The 17,418-nt window shown below is 34.1% G+C and overlaps 1 protein-coding gene across 8 annotated transcripts; it reads left to right on the top strand.

Moving 5' to 3' along the window:
* Nucleotides 1-5,664: 5,664 nt before the first annotated feature.
* LOC107017675 lies at nt 5,665-15,631 on the top strand. Of its 8 annotated transcripts, none has more exons than XM_015217883.2 (20): nt 5,665-5,775; nt 5,855-5,970; nt 6,058-8,389; nt 8,466-8,858; nt 8,943-9,983; nt 10,057-10,128; nt 10,200-10,313; nt 10,411-10,482; nt 10,553-10,729; nt 10,802-10,918; nt 11,014-11,085; nt 11,153-11,329; nt 11,399-11,515; nt 11,612-11,683; nt 11,754-11,882; nt 12,151-12,330; nt 12,469-13,287; nt 13,914-14,183; nt 14,439-14,996; nt 15,092-15,631. In XM_015217883.2, exons 2-20 carry the CDS (start codon nt 5,857-5,859, stop codon nt 15,379-15,381), a joined length of 7,116 nt encoding a protein of 2,371 aa, XP_015073369.1. In that variant the 5' UTR covers nt 5,665-5,775; nt 5,855-5,856; the 3' UTR covers nt 15,382-15,631. The 8 variants fall into 8 exon arrangements, with proteins under 8 accessions (XP_015073369.1, XP_015073368.1, XP_027772019.1 ...); XM_015217882.2 differs by having other exon boundaries at nt 10,051-10,128; XM_027916218.1 differs by lacking the exons at nt 10,411-10,482; nt 10,553-10,729; nt 10,802-10,918 and having other exon boundaries at nt 10,051-10,128.
* Nucleotides 15,632-17,418: the final 1,787 nt, after the last annotated feature.

Below are 17,418 nucleotides of genomic sequence, written 5' to 3'. Positions count from 1 at the left end.
TAGAAGAAGAAGAAAGTAGGGAGAAGAGAAAAGACTTCTTATTTCTCTTGAAATATATTCAGGATTCATAGATCTTTCACAAATCTTGTTTACAATGAAGGAAAATCCTTCATTTATAGGGAAAACCTTACTTGGTCCCCAAGTAGATTCCTAACCATATCCTACTAGGACTCCACATAATTAGACATTCACTATAATACAAATTGTTTATAACACTCCCCCTTGAATGTCGGTAGATTATGTACCTCGTTAAAACCTTACTAGATAAAATCCAATAGGAAAAAAAATCTAGTGAAGGAAAAAGAGTACACATATCTAACAATACGCATTATGGATGCCTCATTAAAAACCTTACAAGGAAAACCCAGTGGGTCAAAACCTTGTGAGGAAAAAAGAGTACATCGTGTATTAACTCCTTCTAATGACAACATCAATTCAGAAACTAGAATCTTCGTTTTTCAAACTTGTGCACCATCTTCTTGAAAGTTGTAGTTGGTAAAGACATGGTGAATAAATCAACTATAGTATTACTTGAACAAACCTCTTACATGATATCACCATTCTTGGGAGCTCATTAGTGTAGAAAAACCTTGACGAAATATGATTTCTTCTATCTGCTTTTATGAATCTTCCCTTCAAGATCAAATGTTTCTGCAAGTTCCTTACTTTAACTTCTTTAAACAAATAATCTATTGCCTTTTGAAAACTCTTCAAGAGTTTCAATTCTAGTTATCAACTTGCATAACAATATTTGTATATGCTTCATGCATTTTGAATCGATTTAATCCTTATAAAGATTATAAACAAGTTCTCCTAAAACTTGCACATACTTTAGATTTCGAACCCATTGGATATTTTCATATCAATTTTGTCAAGTAACAATATTCAATATTAGATGTATGACATCTTCTAGTGCCTAGATTGCAAGTCAAATAAGCTTTACGCTTACCAAGATGCATCATTCCACTTTTCACTTGATAATTATTTCTACACAAGCATGTTTTAATAGATGTAGAAATCATATTCTCATAATTTTTTACAATATTGCGCGTTATGTATCAAAGATATCGTCAACGATATACCATTTTGTATCGATTCACAACACGACAAAACTTATTGAGATCTCATCACTTCATTATTTTTAGGTAGCTACCTCTCTCATGAGGTTTCATAAAGTGTTATGTCGTAGGCTCTCCAAGAGCACATTGCTCCTTATTATGATCATTTTGATTCTTTGATCCTCCCCCCTTTTTCAAGGATTATTTTATTTAGAATTGATTAGTCTATCATGCTTCATGTATGTCATAGTTTATCCTTAAGGGACATTCAATAGGAGTATTTACAACTTTTGTGTTGCTTCTATCTCCCCCTTATGTTAGACAACCTAACATATATCTCAATCTTTTGGAGAATCTATCTTTGTGCATCATAGTATATTCATTAATCATATATTGCACATCAAAATTATCATATGAAAATTATTTGGTTCCTGACCATAAACCAATTAACAGAAAAATTGATCATACCTTATTGGTTTGATTCATACAAATTATGTTTGTATGTAATATCATATTTCAGATCAACATATGAAACTTTATTTTCATAAGCAATGATTTTACTATTAAGACATTGAGTGTCACATCATCTTGAATATTTATCAATATTATCAAGATAAATTATCTTGATTACATATTCTGAAATTGTACTCTTAACTCAATTATATTTGCACAAACAATTTTATGAATGTCAAACTACATGTTGACAACAAACGCACATGTGATTATCTTATAGATGCATCTTTTTATCATATCACATGATAGGTAAACGGGCCCATTTCACCTTTTATACTTTTCAGAATTTAGGAATTTAGTCTCAACTTTAGTTGATCCAATCAACTTTATCACGAGAACAAGCAACGTAAAGAATTCTTGAAGAATCTTCTAGTTTTTCAATGTATATCCATTACTCAGTATGCGCATCTTTGAGATGATCAAATTATTCATGCAACCTAATAAAATTATTAGTACTCGTAAACTCCAAGTTTACTATGTCATGTGCCTTTTGCTTTAGTAAATTTCTGATTTACTATTATATGAGTAAATTTCAATTTTATTAATCAAAGAGTAATTTTCAGATTTATTTCTTCTCAATTCCTTCACCCTTTAGGTGAGTCGTGATCCCATCATTGAATGAACTAATCTAAAGAAAATTGTGCATTTAACATATTATTTGTGCCAACATTTTTGCAAACATCAAGTTGCGAGATAATAATAGGCACACATAAGACCATATAGAATAAACATTTATTAGGACCATTAAATATCTAAACAATCCACTAAGTGGATGACTAGGTCCACAAATATCTGTATACGTTCCTAGAACGCAGAGAATTCAATCTCAACTTTCGTTTATGATGGTCTCACAATTAGCTTGCCTTGCTAACAATCATTACAAGAAAACTCACCATTTAAAAGAATTTTTAGGTTCTTCAATAGATGTCCATTTTAATTTTTCATAATTCGTCTAAACATTATAGACTAACGATGTCCCAGACAATCGTGTCAAACTAAGAAAGTATAGGAATTAGTAAATTTCTTATTTACCATAGAATGTGCCTCAATTGCATTAATTCTTGTCCAATACAAGCCCAAAGATAAAACATGAAACTTTTCTATAATACATGTCTTCTTCGAGACATTCTTGGTGATACCACATCATTGACCAAGGTCGCAATCTTTCTCATGACTAGCATGGTGGCTTACACCTCATTCTCTTTAGAGAATGGATCCATATTTTAGCATTTATCAGAAGTTTTCATTCTTCATGAATGGAACACAAACATGTGAGCTTATCAAATTATGATAGCTTTAGTACCTCATTCCATATCTATGTGCATTATTCAATCGCTTGTCTTCTTTCAGACATATTATGTACTACAACCACATTCACTTTGCGTAATGGAGCAAATTCAGTAAATTCCACGACTTCTCATCAAAAACACATTAGTTTTCTTTAGTCATTATTATATCATCAATATGGTGCATTGAGACTCACATTCAATGTATTATCCATATAAAAGTGTCTTAGGTCACAAATCGATGGGTCTTGAACCCAATATCTTATCATCATAGTGCATCAGGAGTTTAACCCAATGTCTTACCCTTTTTGTGCGATTAGACATAAATCCATCGTCTTATTCTTTTGGTGCGATAAAACTTAAATCTATCGTCTTACCCACAATGAGGCTCAACCTCAAGCCTTCAAAATAATTTAATTTTATCACTTTTGATGATCATTAATATGATCGTACATTATAATTACACACAGAATTGAGATTATTGATTTCTTATAATTAACATTAGTAGTTAATAAATATAGCTTAATAGATCACATAACTCATATAAAGGTTGAAAACATATCTTTCACTAAATTGTGCTTATTTAATTATTAAAATAAATTAAGTAATTCTCTTCTCATCCGTTTAAATTAAACGTATAAAACTTTAAATACTTACTCCAGATGGTAACTCCAGATTTGTCACATAAATAATTATAACGTAAAGATAAATTATACCTTGAAGATATAAGAACCTTATTGCATAACTTATGCAAGATCTCTTTTGTACTTTTCTCGTCTTCTATGATAATTCTTTAAGAATATAACAATCGTGCTGATAACGTGTTATGAAACTATATAAATTTAGAAGAAGAAGAAAGTAGGGAGAAGAGAAAAGACTTCTTATTTCTCTTGAAATATATTCAGGATTCATAGATCTTTCACAAATCTTGTTTACAACGAAGGAAAACCCTTTATTTATAGGGAAAACCTTACTTGGTCCCCAAGTAGATTCCTAACCATATCCTACTAGGACTCCACATAATTAGACATTCACTATAATACAAATTGTTTATAACAAATATCATATTTTTAGCGGGTTGGATTAAATGGGCGGGTCATTAAATATTTTAAATGGATATATATATTTGATTCTAAAATTTTTTGATAATATTAAAATTTCATGTCACTAAATTTTTATGAAAAAACAAGTAAATAGGTTGAGTGACTTTCTGTGCAAAAAAGTCATAGTTGAGTGACTTTTAAGTTGAAAATAAAAGTTGAGTGACTTTCTGTGCAAAGAAATCATAGTTGAGTGACTTTTGAGTTGAAAATGAAAGTTGAGTGACTTTCTGTTAAAAAAATTAATAGTTAAATGACTATCAAAATTATTAACTTAATTAAAATTTTCCTTTAAACCTTTAATTGCGCTAAACCGCTCCTGATCGTGTCCTTGTTAAAATTGAAAAGGTACCTTCTGTCTCATTTAATTACCCCTTTTCAATATTTCTCTAATTTTTTCACTTTTCCTTAAATTCACTACAAATAATATATCACTTCTCCAAGTTAATTTATCTATGCATAGCTTTTCATATATTCAAATTATTTCAGCCTAACTATCTTATATTTGTAGGAGAGTCACTCTCATTGTGAGTGTCTCACATTATTTTAAATAAATTTAATTTTATCTCTCCTAATAAATTAGTATGACTATATATCTAGTTCAAATCATTTCCCAACTTTCGTCTAATGAAGATGATTGTTTAAAGGAGTCTCGAGTTCGCATTAATTTTTTTTAATCATTCAATCGACGCAATTAAAATTTATAATTTAAATATAAACTTACAAAAAGAAAAAGTAAGATACACGATATAATTACTATGAAAAGATAGGATTAAAAATAAAATATGATTATTCTCTTTATGAACAATAATTATTCACTATACTATTTTAGGATGTCCAACAATATTTTTGTAATTTATAAAACTGATATGAAATTTACCATGTTTTTCAAATGAATTATTTTTTATAAGTGATTTGACAAAATTACCTCTATTACTTAATATTTCTTTATTCATATATCAAGTCAATAGTGCATAAGTATTATTGAACAAGTGAAATTTAAATATAATAAATAAAAATAAAATAAAAAAATGTTAAAATAAGGAAATGTTCATATCAAAAAATAATTTTAAATGATACAAATATAATAAAATTTAAACAATAATTAAAATAAATATGCGGTGCATGGTTAGAGCTGTGTATGGCGGTTGGATTAAAGGAAGTTAGACGGATAAGATTGGATAAGAGACACAAGGTTCGGATCGTCATGAAAAAGAACGCTTTGGATCCCCAAATTTATTAAATTTGATTAAAGGCACACCAATCTCAACTTTACTTTACAAGTCCGTTATTACGTATTGTCTCATAATATATTTTATTATATTATATATATTATATTTTATTATTTTAATTGATCGTATATTTTTATCATTATAAAATATCATATATTTATAATTGTATAATAAACCTAAACGAAAATAAAGTAATGTAATGTAAAAAATATAAAATAAAAATTAATAAGTACTAAATAAAAATAAAATAAAAAAAAATATTAAGATAAAAACATAATCAAATCAAATCAATCCGTAACATAAAGTGAATATTTTTATCATTACCTGACAATAAATTTAAAAACCATCCAAACAAAATATAAAAGTCGAATTAAAAATTTAAAAATAAAAAAAAGAAAGCTCCTTTATTTTTTACGCTCCATCGGAAAATTCCCAAGCACGCTTTCCTGCACGTGATCGGGTCGGGTTCGTTAAGAAGCGGGAAATCCCTCAAATTCAAATTTCAAACCCTTATCCTTCAATTAAATTCAAACAGTGCCCCAAATTTCAAATTTTTCACAACGAAAACCAAAATTCTCTATCTCAGGTATGATCTTCCTGCCAATTTTTTTTTACTTTGATTCCTCCTTTTCCATTTTTTCTGATTGTTGGATAAAAAATTGCAGAGATGGATTTTGAAAATATGAAAAGGAAACAACTACAAGCATTATGCAAAGAACATGGAATTCCTGCAAATTTAACCAATTTAGAAATGGCCAACAAGCTTTCTTCACTACTCAAGGTAATGAGTAATCTTAATTTCTTCATTTATTTTCTGGGTTTCTAGAAAATTTCTGTCTTTTTGGTTAAATTTGTCGTTAATGTTTAGGTAAATGATGAAAAACCCTTAACTCGAGGGCGATCATGTTTAAAGATGTTGGATGAGAATGAGTCTGACGCTGTTAATAGGAAGGTAAAGAAAGTGAAGTTTAGTCCTGATAATGAAGTTATTGAGTTTACGAGATCGGCTCAAGTGAAAAGGGGAGGGAGGCGGAATACAATGTTGTACAAGAACAATTTGAATGTTAGGAGTGATGGGTTAAAAGTAGGCATTTTGGATAGTCCAGTTAGGGTTACTAGGTCGCAGGGAGTGAATATAGAAGATGGTGTTACTGAGAAAAAGGGAAGGACAAGGCAGGTGAAAGATAGTGTAATTTCAGTGAATAAGAGTAAGGATGAAGTTGGAGTGACCACAAAAAGAACATTGAAGAACAAGGAAGTAGGTACTATACTGGAAAAGAGGGAAGAAAATGAGGGAGCAAATGATGGTGTACGGATGAGTAGAAGAGTAAGAAGTCGAAAAAATGCTAAAGAGAGTGTAGAGGATTCTCAAGAGGAGCCGAAGATGGATGAAAGTGAAAAGGCAATTGGTAGGGAAGAGAAGAGGGACAAGAAAGTGACATTCATTAGTGGTGGTCACATGGATGAGTGCACAAAGTCCGAAACAAAAGCCAAGGAGCCGAAAAGAGTAACAAGAAGGAAATCTATGACTCATAATCAGACCTTGCCTGTTCAAAGTGAGGTTGATGCAGAAGTAAGGGAGGAGGTCGTGGAGAAGCCAGCTCGGGTTACAAGGTCTCGGAACTTGAAACCAGTTGAGGATAATCTCAGTAACAAAAGGAACCGGACTAGGGGCAGGAAAGCCATTGAGACAAGTGAGGAACAGCTTTGTACTGAATTTGTTGAATCTTCAGTTGAAGCTGTCAAAGATGAAGCCAGAGTAATCACAAGAGGGTCTCGGCAGAATAGTGTAGTGGAGGCACCCGAAAAGGCTTTGAAGAGGTCTGGAAGGATAGCTAATAAGGATAAGGGATCAAGGTTGAGTGATGATATTACTAAAGAAAAGATGGTTACTGGGGGTAGGACTAGAAATCAGTCTAGCTCGACTGTACAAGCTTCAACATCGGAAAGTGGAACCAAAATTGTTGAATCGAAGGGGAAACATGAAGTGGTTCTTCAACTTGAAGAACCTGTAGAAGTTCCTCCTAGAAGAAGTGATAGGCGCAAATCTGTTTTGCCTTTGGAGAAATTGAGAGGTGATGAAGTTGCGGCCAAGAAGGAGAAAAGAAATTTCTTGACTGTTAATGATGATGAGCTAAGGCAAAAAGTCACAGAAGAACCCCAGAAAGCATTGAAGCGGTCAAAAAGGCTTGCTACACAAGTGGAAGATTCAGTATTGGCCAAAGATGATATTGCTGAAAATAAAATAGGTAGACCAACTGAATCTCAAGGGACTCTTGAAGTGGTTCTTCAAACTGGAGAAGTTCCTGTCAGAAGTAATAGGCGTAAATCTGTTGTTCCTTCTCTGGAGAAATTAAGAAGTGATGAAGTTGTGGTTTTAAAGGAGAAAAAAACCTTAAATGCTAATGATGGTGAGATTGGAAGTAAAAGGACAAAAGAAGAACCCCAGAAGATTTCAAAGCGGTCTAAAAGGCTTGCTAAACAAATGGAAGATCCTGTACTTGCTAAACATGATATTGCTGAAAATAAATTAGAAGAGAGGAGATTGTCTAGAAGGAATGTTGCTAATGCAAATGTAGACACCAAGATATTGGACAGATCAGTGCAAGAAGAAACTTCTGTGGTAAAAGAAGAGAGGAGACGATCTGGAAGGAGTGCTTCTAGGCATACTCTTGCAGCAGTGTCAGATGATAAGAAGGAAAAGGGTGAGAATCAGCTGACAAAGAGAAATTGCGCTGTTCAAGATAAAGATTCTACCAACAAGTTCACCCTTCAAGATTTAGACTCAGCGAAACAGTCCATAAGTAGTTCAAAGGCAAGTGTCAAGGCATCAGTTGTTAAAAAGACAAGTACTGCAGGGAAGAAGCAGCAGGGTCGACTTAAAAGATCAAATGTGGAAGTAGAAGTACTCATGCCTGAGGACATGGAAATAGTCAGAGAACCTGACAATAAAGATTGTAATATCTCAGGGTCAGGAGGTACAATGAGCTTCTCAAGATCATCTCTGAATGAGCTAGATGCTGTCCCAGATGATGTCAATATAGTTCTCGCTGGCACCAAGGATGACACAACTGCTGAGTCGAGCATCCTAGCTGACAAATTAACTGAAGAAGGACCTCTTGTAGATGCAAACTCTTCTCTATCTGAAAATAAATCTGCATCGAAATCTCTTCCATTCAGTGATCCATTCATCTCTGACGGTTAGTGTATCTGGACTTAGGTTAATATTATGCATTGTCTTGTGAAGAGTGCTAATTCATTATTTCGTATTTTCAGCTAGACCTGAGGAAAACCTACTTAAGGAGCTTTTGCAGTCTGACCATGAGGAGCAGCCTGCAAGCAAAGGCCTATGTCCTGGTTCTGTTTTGGCTGATGATGCAGTTCCAAATGACCTAACTTTTGACAAACAGGAGCCTGGTGCAACAGTAGTAGATAATGTAGAAGAATTTGTTACAGGATTATCTAATGATGTTTTTGATAATTGTTCACTAAGCCAGAGTAATAATATGGAAGAGATCCTTGATTCTGGAACTAAGGATGATGCAGCTGCTGAGTCAAGCCCCCTAGCTGACAGATTGATTGAGGAAGGACCACTTGTAGATGCAAATGCTTCCCCATCTGAAAATAATTCCATATCTGAACCATTCAGTGATTCATTCAACTCCAATGGTTAGTTTATCTAGTAATAAGTCAACATTATGTTTCTTTTTTTTTTTTTTTGAAGAGTGCTAATTCATTATTTCGCATTTGCAGCTACACCCAAGCAGAACCTAGTTGAGGAACTTTTGCAGTGTGATCATGAGGCGCCTGCAGGCAAAGATCTATGTCCTAGTCCAATTTTGGCTGATGATGCTGTTCCAAATGAAATAACTTCTGACAAACAGGAGCATGGTTCAATAGCAGCACATAATGTGGAAGGATTGTCTGATGAAATTCTTGATAATTGTTCACCAAGCCAGAGTGAAAATATGGAAGAAAACCTTGATTCTGGCTTTAAAGAACAATCAGAGACTGGATGTGTTGTTACTGAAGGAGTAAGTCATGATGAACATGAGCCTGCAAGCAAAGTCATATGTCCTGGTTCTGCTTTGGCTGATGATGCAGTTCCAAATGACATAATATCTGACAAACAGGAGCATGGAACAGTTGAGGCAGATAATGCTGGCTTGAAAGAACAATCAGAGACTGGATGTATTGTTATGGAGGGGGTAACTTATGGTGAACAGGAGCCTGGAAGCAAAGGCCTATGTCCTAGTTCTGTTTTCGCTGATGATGCAGTTCCAAATGACATAACTTCTGACAAACTGGAGCATGGTTCCATTGCAGCAGATACTGCAGAAGAATTTGACTCAGGATCATCTAAGGAAGTTCTTGATAGCTGTTCAGTAAACCAGAGTGTTAATATGGAAGATAAGCTTGATTCTGGTTTTAAAGAATCATCAGCGACTCGATGTATTGTTTCTGTTGGTGTGAATTATGGTGAACAAGAGCTAACTGCAATGGACTATGCTAAAGAGTTGGATGCGGGGTTGTCTAGTAATGTTTTGTTGGACAATCTAGGTGCTTTCAATCATAGCAATGAGATGGAATGCAAAATTTCTGAAGCAGAAGCTGAATCTGGTCCTGTGGAACAATCAGACGCTGAATCTGATCTAGTGGAAGCTAATTATGATCTAGATGCACCCACCTTCACAAGTCAAGATGAAATTCATGCAGAAGAATGTGGAAACTTGGAGGTGGCTGCTCCCGAGAAAACCATTTCAAGTCCCATAAAAACAGTTCTAGATCTTCAAGGTAAGCAACATTTTTTCATTACTTACCGATTCTATGAACTTTATAATACATTGATCATCTCTTTTAGTTGCAGAACGTGGTATTCTTGGTGATGGCATCACATTACATGTAACTCCATTAGAGGACTGTGATGAAGAGAAGCAAGGTAGTTTTGAGGTTTTCTTACATCCTGTTCTTTGCAATTTGCTCATTTCTATACCCTTTTTGATGCAACAGGCGAAGAGTTAAAAATTTTGTTTGCCACTCCTGGTTATGTTTCACATTCTAAAGAAAAGAAAGCTTTTTTGGCTGGTGATTCAAGGGACGAGGATCTCAACAGAGAGGGGCAAGGTTAGCTGCAAAGTGCTTCTTGTTACATTTTTATTTTTTGTAATTTATTGCTGTAAATCAAATTTTTGTACGGCATTTTGCCTTGTGACTTCTGCAGTTTCTCCTATTAGTGGTAATGATACATCAAATCTCCTTAGTTCTTTGCGAGACTGTGGTGAACATGGCCAAGGTTAGTCCTAGACTTCTCCGTCTTCCCTGAAGAGTATATGTTACTTACAGCTCGTTATGCTATGTTACAGGAGAGTATCTGAAAAGATTGTTTGCCACACCATTTGGTAGTAAATGCAGCAAGGTAGATATAGCAACTAGTAGTGCGATTAATGAGACAAGCAGTCAGTGCCAGCACAGTTTCCATGAAAATGAGAACATCACATTACATGTAACTCCATCAGAGGACTGTGATGATGAGAAGCAAGGTAGCTTTGAGGTTTTCTTACTCCTGTTCTTTGCGATTTGCTCATTTCTGTACCCTTTATATGATGCAACAGGTGAAGAGTTAAAAATTTTGTTTGCCACTCCTGGTTATGTTTCACATTCTAAAGAAGAAAAGAAAGCTTCTTTGGATGGTGATTCAACGGACGAGGGTCTCAACAGAGAGGGGCAAGGTTAGCTGAAAGTGCTTCTTGTTACATGTTTACTTTTTGTAATTATTGCTGTAAATCAAAAAAAATTTCGGAAATTTGCCTTGTGTTTTTTGCAGTTTCTCCTATTAGTGGTAATGATACATCAAGTCTCCAAAATTCTGTCGGTTATTGTGGTGAACATGGCCAAGGTTAGTCCTAGACTTCTTCTTCCCCGAAGAGTATATGTTACTTACAACTCGTTGTCCTATGTTACAGGAGAGTATCTGAAAAGATTGTTTGCCACACCATTTGGTGGTAAAAGCAGCAAGGTAGATATAGCAACTAGTAGTGTGATTAATGAGACAAGCAGTCAGTGCCAGCATAGTTTCCATGAAAATGAGAACATCACATTACATGTAACTCCATCAGAGGACTGTGATGAAGTTAAGCAAGGTAGCTTTGAGGTTTTCTTACTCCTGTTCTTTGCAATTGCTCATTTCTATACCCTTTATGATGCAACAGGCGAAGAGTTAAAAAAGTTGTTTGCCACTCCTGGTTATGTTTCACATTCTAAAGAAGAAAAGAAAGCTTCTTTGGATGGTGATTCAAGGGAGGAGGGCCTCAACAGAGAGGGGCAAGGTTAGCTGAAAGTGCTTCTTGTTACATTTTTACTTTATGTAATTTATTGCTGTAAATCAAATTTTTGTTTGGAATTTTGCCTTATGTTTTTTGCAGTTTCTCCTATTAGTGGTAATGATACATCAAGTCTCCAAAATTCTGTCTGTGATTATGGTGAACATGGCCAAGGTTAGTCCTAGACTTCTTCTTTTCCCCCGAAGAATATATGTTACTTACAGCTCGTTGTACTATGTTACAGGAGAGTATCTGAAAAGATTGTTTGCCACACCATTTGGTGGTAAAAGCAGCAAGGCAGATATAGCAACTAGTATTGCGATTAATGAGACAAGCAGTCAATACCAACACAGTTTCCATGAAAATGAGAACGGTTAGCCTTTCTTCCTCAATTATGATTTCCGAGGCATTGCTTAGTTTATATTCTTAGTTGAAGCTGTAGGATTTTAAAATTTAGGTTGTTCATAAACAAGCGAGTAGATCTCTTTTGCCCCTTTTTCGTTTTAAACCATCAATTTTCTCTTACTTTGACCATATTCACTTGTCACTTCGTAAGTATATTTTGACATGCAGATGCATCATCTGCTGGTAATGGTAATTGTTTTGTAAAACTTAATAAACATGTCCAACTCTTGATGCAGTGGGGGAAGATCTTAAAGGTTTGTTTGCTACGCCCTCTGTTGTTTCACAATCTGTTGGAGACCTGCACTACTTTTTTGAAAATCAATTGAGTGGAGAAGCAATGACCACTAGAGGACTTGGCTCAAGCGGAAAAGTAAATTTAAGTGAATCTGTCAGGGGTTTGTTTGAGAACAAGCAAGGTTGGTTCTGAAATTCCTTTTTTTGACATGGTCTCTTTTGAATAACCGGTTTCTGCCTTCCTGCTGGATTTTCAGTTCTTTCCCGCCCTCTTTTCTTTTCGGTTTCTAAGATTTGCTAAGGGGTGTCTATTGTAACAGTGGAACAAGTAAGGACTTCATTTGCATCACCAGTCTCTGTGAAATGCAGTCACCAAGAGACTACTTCTACCAAAGGGAACTGTAGCCTAAGTCATGAAATGGAACCTTATATTTGCAGTGGAGTGGAAAGAGATCTCAGTGAATCGGTTTCTGAACAGCAAATGGTGCCGGAGATCAATCAGAGCAGTCCGAACAGAATTGCTTCTCCTATTTCAGAGCCTACATGTGATGATATTGGATTTTCCGAACAACAAATGTTGCCGGAGATCAATAAGAGCAGTCTCGGGAACATTAAAACGTCTGATGCTTTTGATGATAGTACTGAAGATCACTTGAGACTGCTGTTTGCCACCCCAATCAAAGAAGTAAGCCCTTCCAGATTGGGTGAAGCTTCTAGTTGTCAATTGAAGACAGCAATGATTGCATGGGCTTCTGAAATGGCTGGTAAGCAGCCTAAGCAAGGGCTTGAATTTGCTGGAGAACCACTTACTGTAGAGATTATTAGTGGAGGTTCTGATAGAACAAAAAGCTCTCATTTCTCCAAAGAGATTGAGCAATTTAAAGGAGGGCCTCTGTTTCCTACACCATCAAAAGGTACACGTCCACTACAGTTTGAGGAAAGTCCTGGTTGTGAGGAAGATATCTTCAAGTATCTGGATGGTGTTAAGCTCCTTAACAATCGAGAACAAAATTTTGAACAGCACAGTGATTGTCAATTTTCAAATGCAATAACTGATGATACAAGTGAAGAGACACTTCATTGGATTCAAACAAACGATGACAATGTTCCCATACAGACAGAACTGGAGACACAGAAAGGTAATATTTGTTTTTGATGATGTGTGTGATCAATTTGCAAGTCTGAGTATATAATATAATGAATTCTTGAATGGTACAATTGTGAATTTGGAATGATTAAATGAACTGCAGGTGGAAGAATTAGAAACTATGTCTTCAGATGCTTGAAACATTTGAATCAGTTTTCTTGGAACACTATATAGAGGAACTTGAAAAATATTAAAAGGATAAAATATTAAAATATTTGATCAAATGTAGTGTTTGAAAGATGAAACTTATAAGCTGGGGATAAATAGCTTATGGTTTAGAAGCACAACTGCATAAGGCTTATAAACACTTTTGTGTTTATTAAACACGTAGATAATCCAATAATTGCTTATAACCCAATTTAACTGGCTTATAAGCTCATCCAAACACCCTTCTCATCGCTGAATTATGGTTTTGATGGTTAAGAAATGTGGCAGTGTTATCGGGATTATTATTACCAAATGAAGTACTGGATATCCGGTAGTTCTTTAGAATGATTGGCTCCTAATCCTAAAAGTATTGAGGAAATAAAGATTTTACTCGTACACTTTTCTCAGTTTCTATTTTGTAAGGTCCCTAAATAGATGCATAAGCCTGATATTAGACTGCGAATGATGCAGAAATTGGTTCTGCCCGTCCATTCGAGCCCTTGCATGAGGAAGGGGAAGTCACAGAAGATGATCCTCTGGCTGAGGGCAAGGAAGACAATCATCCAGTACCATATCAAGAATCTATTGAAGACGAAGTAATTAACACTGATGAAGCAGCAAAAAGTGGTGCTTTAAGTGATGCCATTTGCCAAAAACCTAACATTCTTTTAACTGACATCAAAACTGAGAACGTAACTCAGGAGAGCACAAGCAAGACCGATGGCTTTTCTGTTAGTGCTGGTGAGTTCAATAAGTCTGTATGAGCAACAATGTGGCAACCTCAGGTTATCTTGAATTGTTTTGTTTTGTTAATATTTTTCTTTGTGCATGAAATTTGTACATAGAGGTTAGTAACCTCAGGGTATCCATTTCTTATCCTAAGAGACAACTTTATGAAGATTTTGTGATCTTTAACTTTCAATTATCTTGAATTATTTTGTTTTATTGATATTTTTCTCCAAAATTTAAAACTGCTTACTTAGTAATGAATTTCAGAAAGTGGAATTCTTGAATTTGATGCTGAATCCACTGCATTAAGAAGTCAGGAACCAATTATCATCACAGTAGAAGAGACTAAGGGAGATGAAGTGCAAAAATTAGAAGTGAGCAATATCAGTAATACTTTCCTAGATAATATCCTCAATGATGATGAATATGCAAAAAACAATTCAACAGTTTTGCCTGCTGATGAGCAATTCCAGTTTCCAGAACATTATGCGATAGAAAATGATGGTTCGAGCACTGAGGGGTTTACTGCTTTCACAAATGAATGTCAACATGTTTCTAAGGAAGATGATCTTGCTGCTGAGGGGGACAGACTTGTTATATTTGAATCAAATGAAAGCACGTCTATGAATGTTAACGATTCAGGTCTCACTACACAAATGGACATGCCTGGAATATTTGCAGAAGAGCCTCAGTGTGGAAGTGATAAAGAGAAGCCAAGTGCAGCTAAGCAACAAGATGATTCTTTTGATAAAAAGGAGCATGAATCAACCGAAGCAGTGTTATCACCTTCTAAATCTCATGAAAGCATTAGCTTTTCCGAGGAAGGTAAACAAGGCTGGCTGATACCTGCTGAATTTGTCTGATATATTTCTAAGATTTAGGTTTGACTATACTAATTATGCATTTGTCATGTCATTTAGGCATTGCTGGTGAAGATAAACTGATATTTGAGAAAAAGGACGAGTTGGCTGAAAAGAAAGTAGCTTTAACCCCAGCAACAGGTGTGGCTAAAACATCATTTGCCAAGCACTTGAACTCCACTGTGAAAAAGAAGAATGCCAGAAGCATTCTGATACATGGAACCCCTAACAAACTAACTCAGATAGCTGACATGAAAGAAAATGCTCCAAATGTTAAGGGAGATATCGGCACTTTAACTGCGTTAAGGCCGGACAAACGACCTGCTTTGAAAGACCTCCCAAGGAAATAGAAGAAACATGTGTGTTAATCTTGTGAATTTTTTTCTGTTTTGATTGTCCTGGTTTGATGATGGCTGCACATCTCATGGCCTATACTTCTGTTACATGAGAACAAATAGTTTGTGTAATTATGGCTTTCTTATATTATTCCATGGGATTGACATTGGAACTGTTCTAAATTTTTTGGTAAAAGATTGATTGACAAGAACAAAATTCTTAATGTAAGGATTTTATTACGAAATCTCAAAGATAATTTCCAGATTTTGCAGCTTCAATTTGGAACAATTAGGCTAAGTTGTTTAAAATTATGTCTACTTGAAATGTTATGAAGCAAAGGTTTCTTGTTTTAGCAGCCAATTAGTTAGTGTCCTGAAATGCCAATGGGTTACAATGTGACATCTTGCGTCAAATTATTTGTTGGTGATTTTTAAAAATATGTTATCTCAAATTAATCTGTAATTTTATAAGCTTAATTCAAAATAATCATGATTTCTCATTTTATAATTTGTATTTATTGGTTATAAAGACTAAACATCTCAATTATGGCACATCAATAGAGTAACTATTATCATATCTTAAAACATAATTAAGGATAAATAATAATAAATTTCTCCTAATTAATGTTCTATTAAGAGACGTGTAAAATAAGAATACAATAAATAATTTAAGACGGAAAAGTATCCAAATTTGCACTATTAACAATGAGATTTTTATTCAATACCAATGCAAAATCTTGAACCGGTAAAATCTGGTTTGAACAAATAGGCAGATAGGCTTGACCAGTGTCAGTCTGGGTTGGAGTTCAATTTTTCAATGTTTCATTAGTTTAAAGATTTGAAAATATTTTTCAATTAATTTATTTTTTTTGCAAATTTAAAGAATATAACTTCCATTTCAAAATTAAAAAAAAAAAATTCAAAACTTTACTTTATTCTTTACTTTTTTTATTGGTACCCTATCCATTTAGAAAAAAAGAAGATATTTACTAAAGATATATCAAATTTCAATGTATTTTTTTACCTAACCCAAATCTAACCGCCCCTACTCCCTAACCCCCCACCCCCAATTTTATTTTTTAAATTTTCACCCCCCCCCTAACAACAACAAGGCCACCCCCTCCCTCGTCACCCCACCAATTTTTTTTTAATTATTTTGGGAAATGTTTCAAAAGAAAATCATTTTTAGGTCACCCTCACCCCACCATTCCCAACCCAAGCCATATCCGTCAATTAATTTTTGAAAAAAATAAATTATTTTTAGAAAATATTTTGAATTTTAATATTTATTCATTTTTACGCCAGCCAAACCCACCCAGGCCATTCATGTCAGAAAATTTTTATAAGAAAAAATTGTTTTTAGGGAAATAATTCAAATTAAAAAAATCTTCATCTTTTATGCCAATCCCCCCTAGCCCCTACCCAAATAGTTTTTTTTTTTTTTTAAAATAAATTGTTTTTCGAAAGATATTTCAAATTTTAAAATTTTAAGCCACCCACCTCCCCAGCGATCCAGTCAATTTTTTTTAAAAATATTTTTGATTTTTTTTCTTGAATTAGATCTTGGGTCAAACCTCAAGATAGAATTTTGAAACGGTCATCGGAGTCTTGTCCTAGTTGGGTGTCGTGATTGGATCCTACATCAATTATCGCTTTTTTGGGGTCGATTTTCTAATCAGAATTTTGTTTCAAAAAAGAATTTTTTAGTCTCAAGCTAAAAATAAAAGATATTTACTGAAAAATATTTTTTATTCACCAGCTAAATATTAAAAAATATTTTCTACTCGTCAACCAAACATAGAAATCCACTTATTTTTCCAAAAAAACATTTTCTGAAAATACATTTTCTATGGAAAAAAAATTCCTTCGTACCAAACACACCCCTAATTTCTGGAATAATTATCAAAGTTTAAATTACTTTTATATCTGTTTGGACTAGAATATTATTCAACTATTCGTCATTTTCCCCACAATTTATTAAACATTACAAAACACTTCTTTTGTGGCATGCCATGTCATTTTAAAATTCTAATTTTTATAATTATTTAGTTA

This window comes from Solanum pennellii, chromosome 4, assembly GCF_001406875.1.
Source record: "Solanum pennellii chromosome 4, SPENNV200".
Taxonomy (NCBI): Eukaryota; Viridiplantae; Streptophyta; class Magnoliopsida; order Solanales; family Solanaceae; genus Solanum; species Solanum pennellii.
Note: the sequence above shows the minus strand (reverse complement) of the source record. Positions and strands in the feature narration are given on the sequence as shown.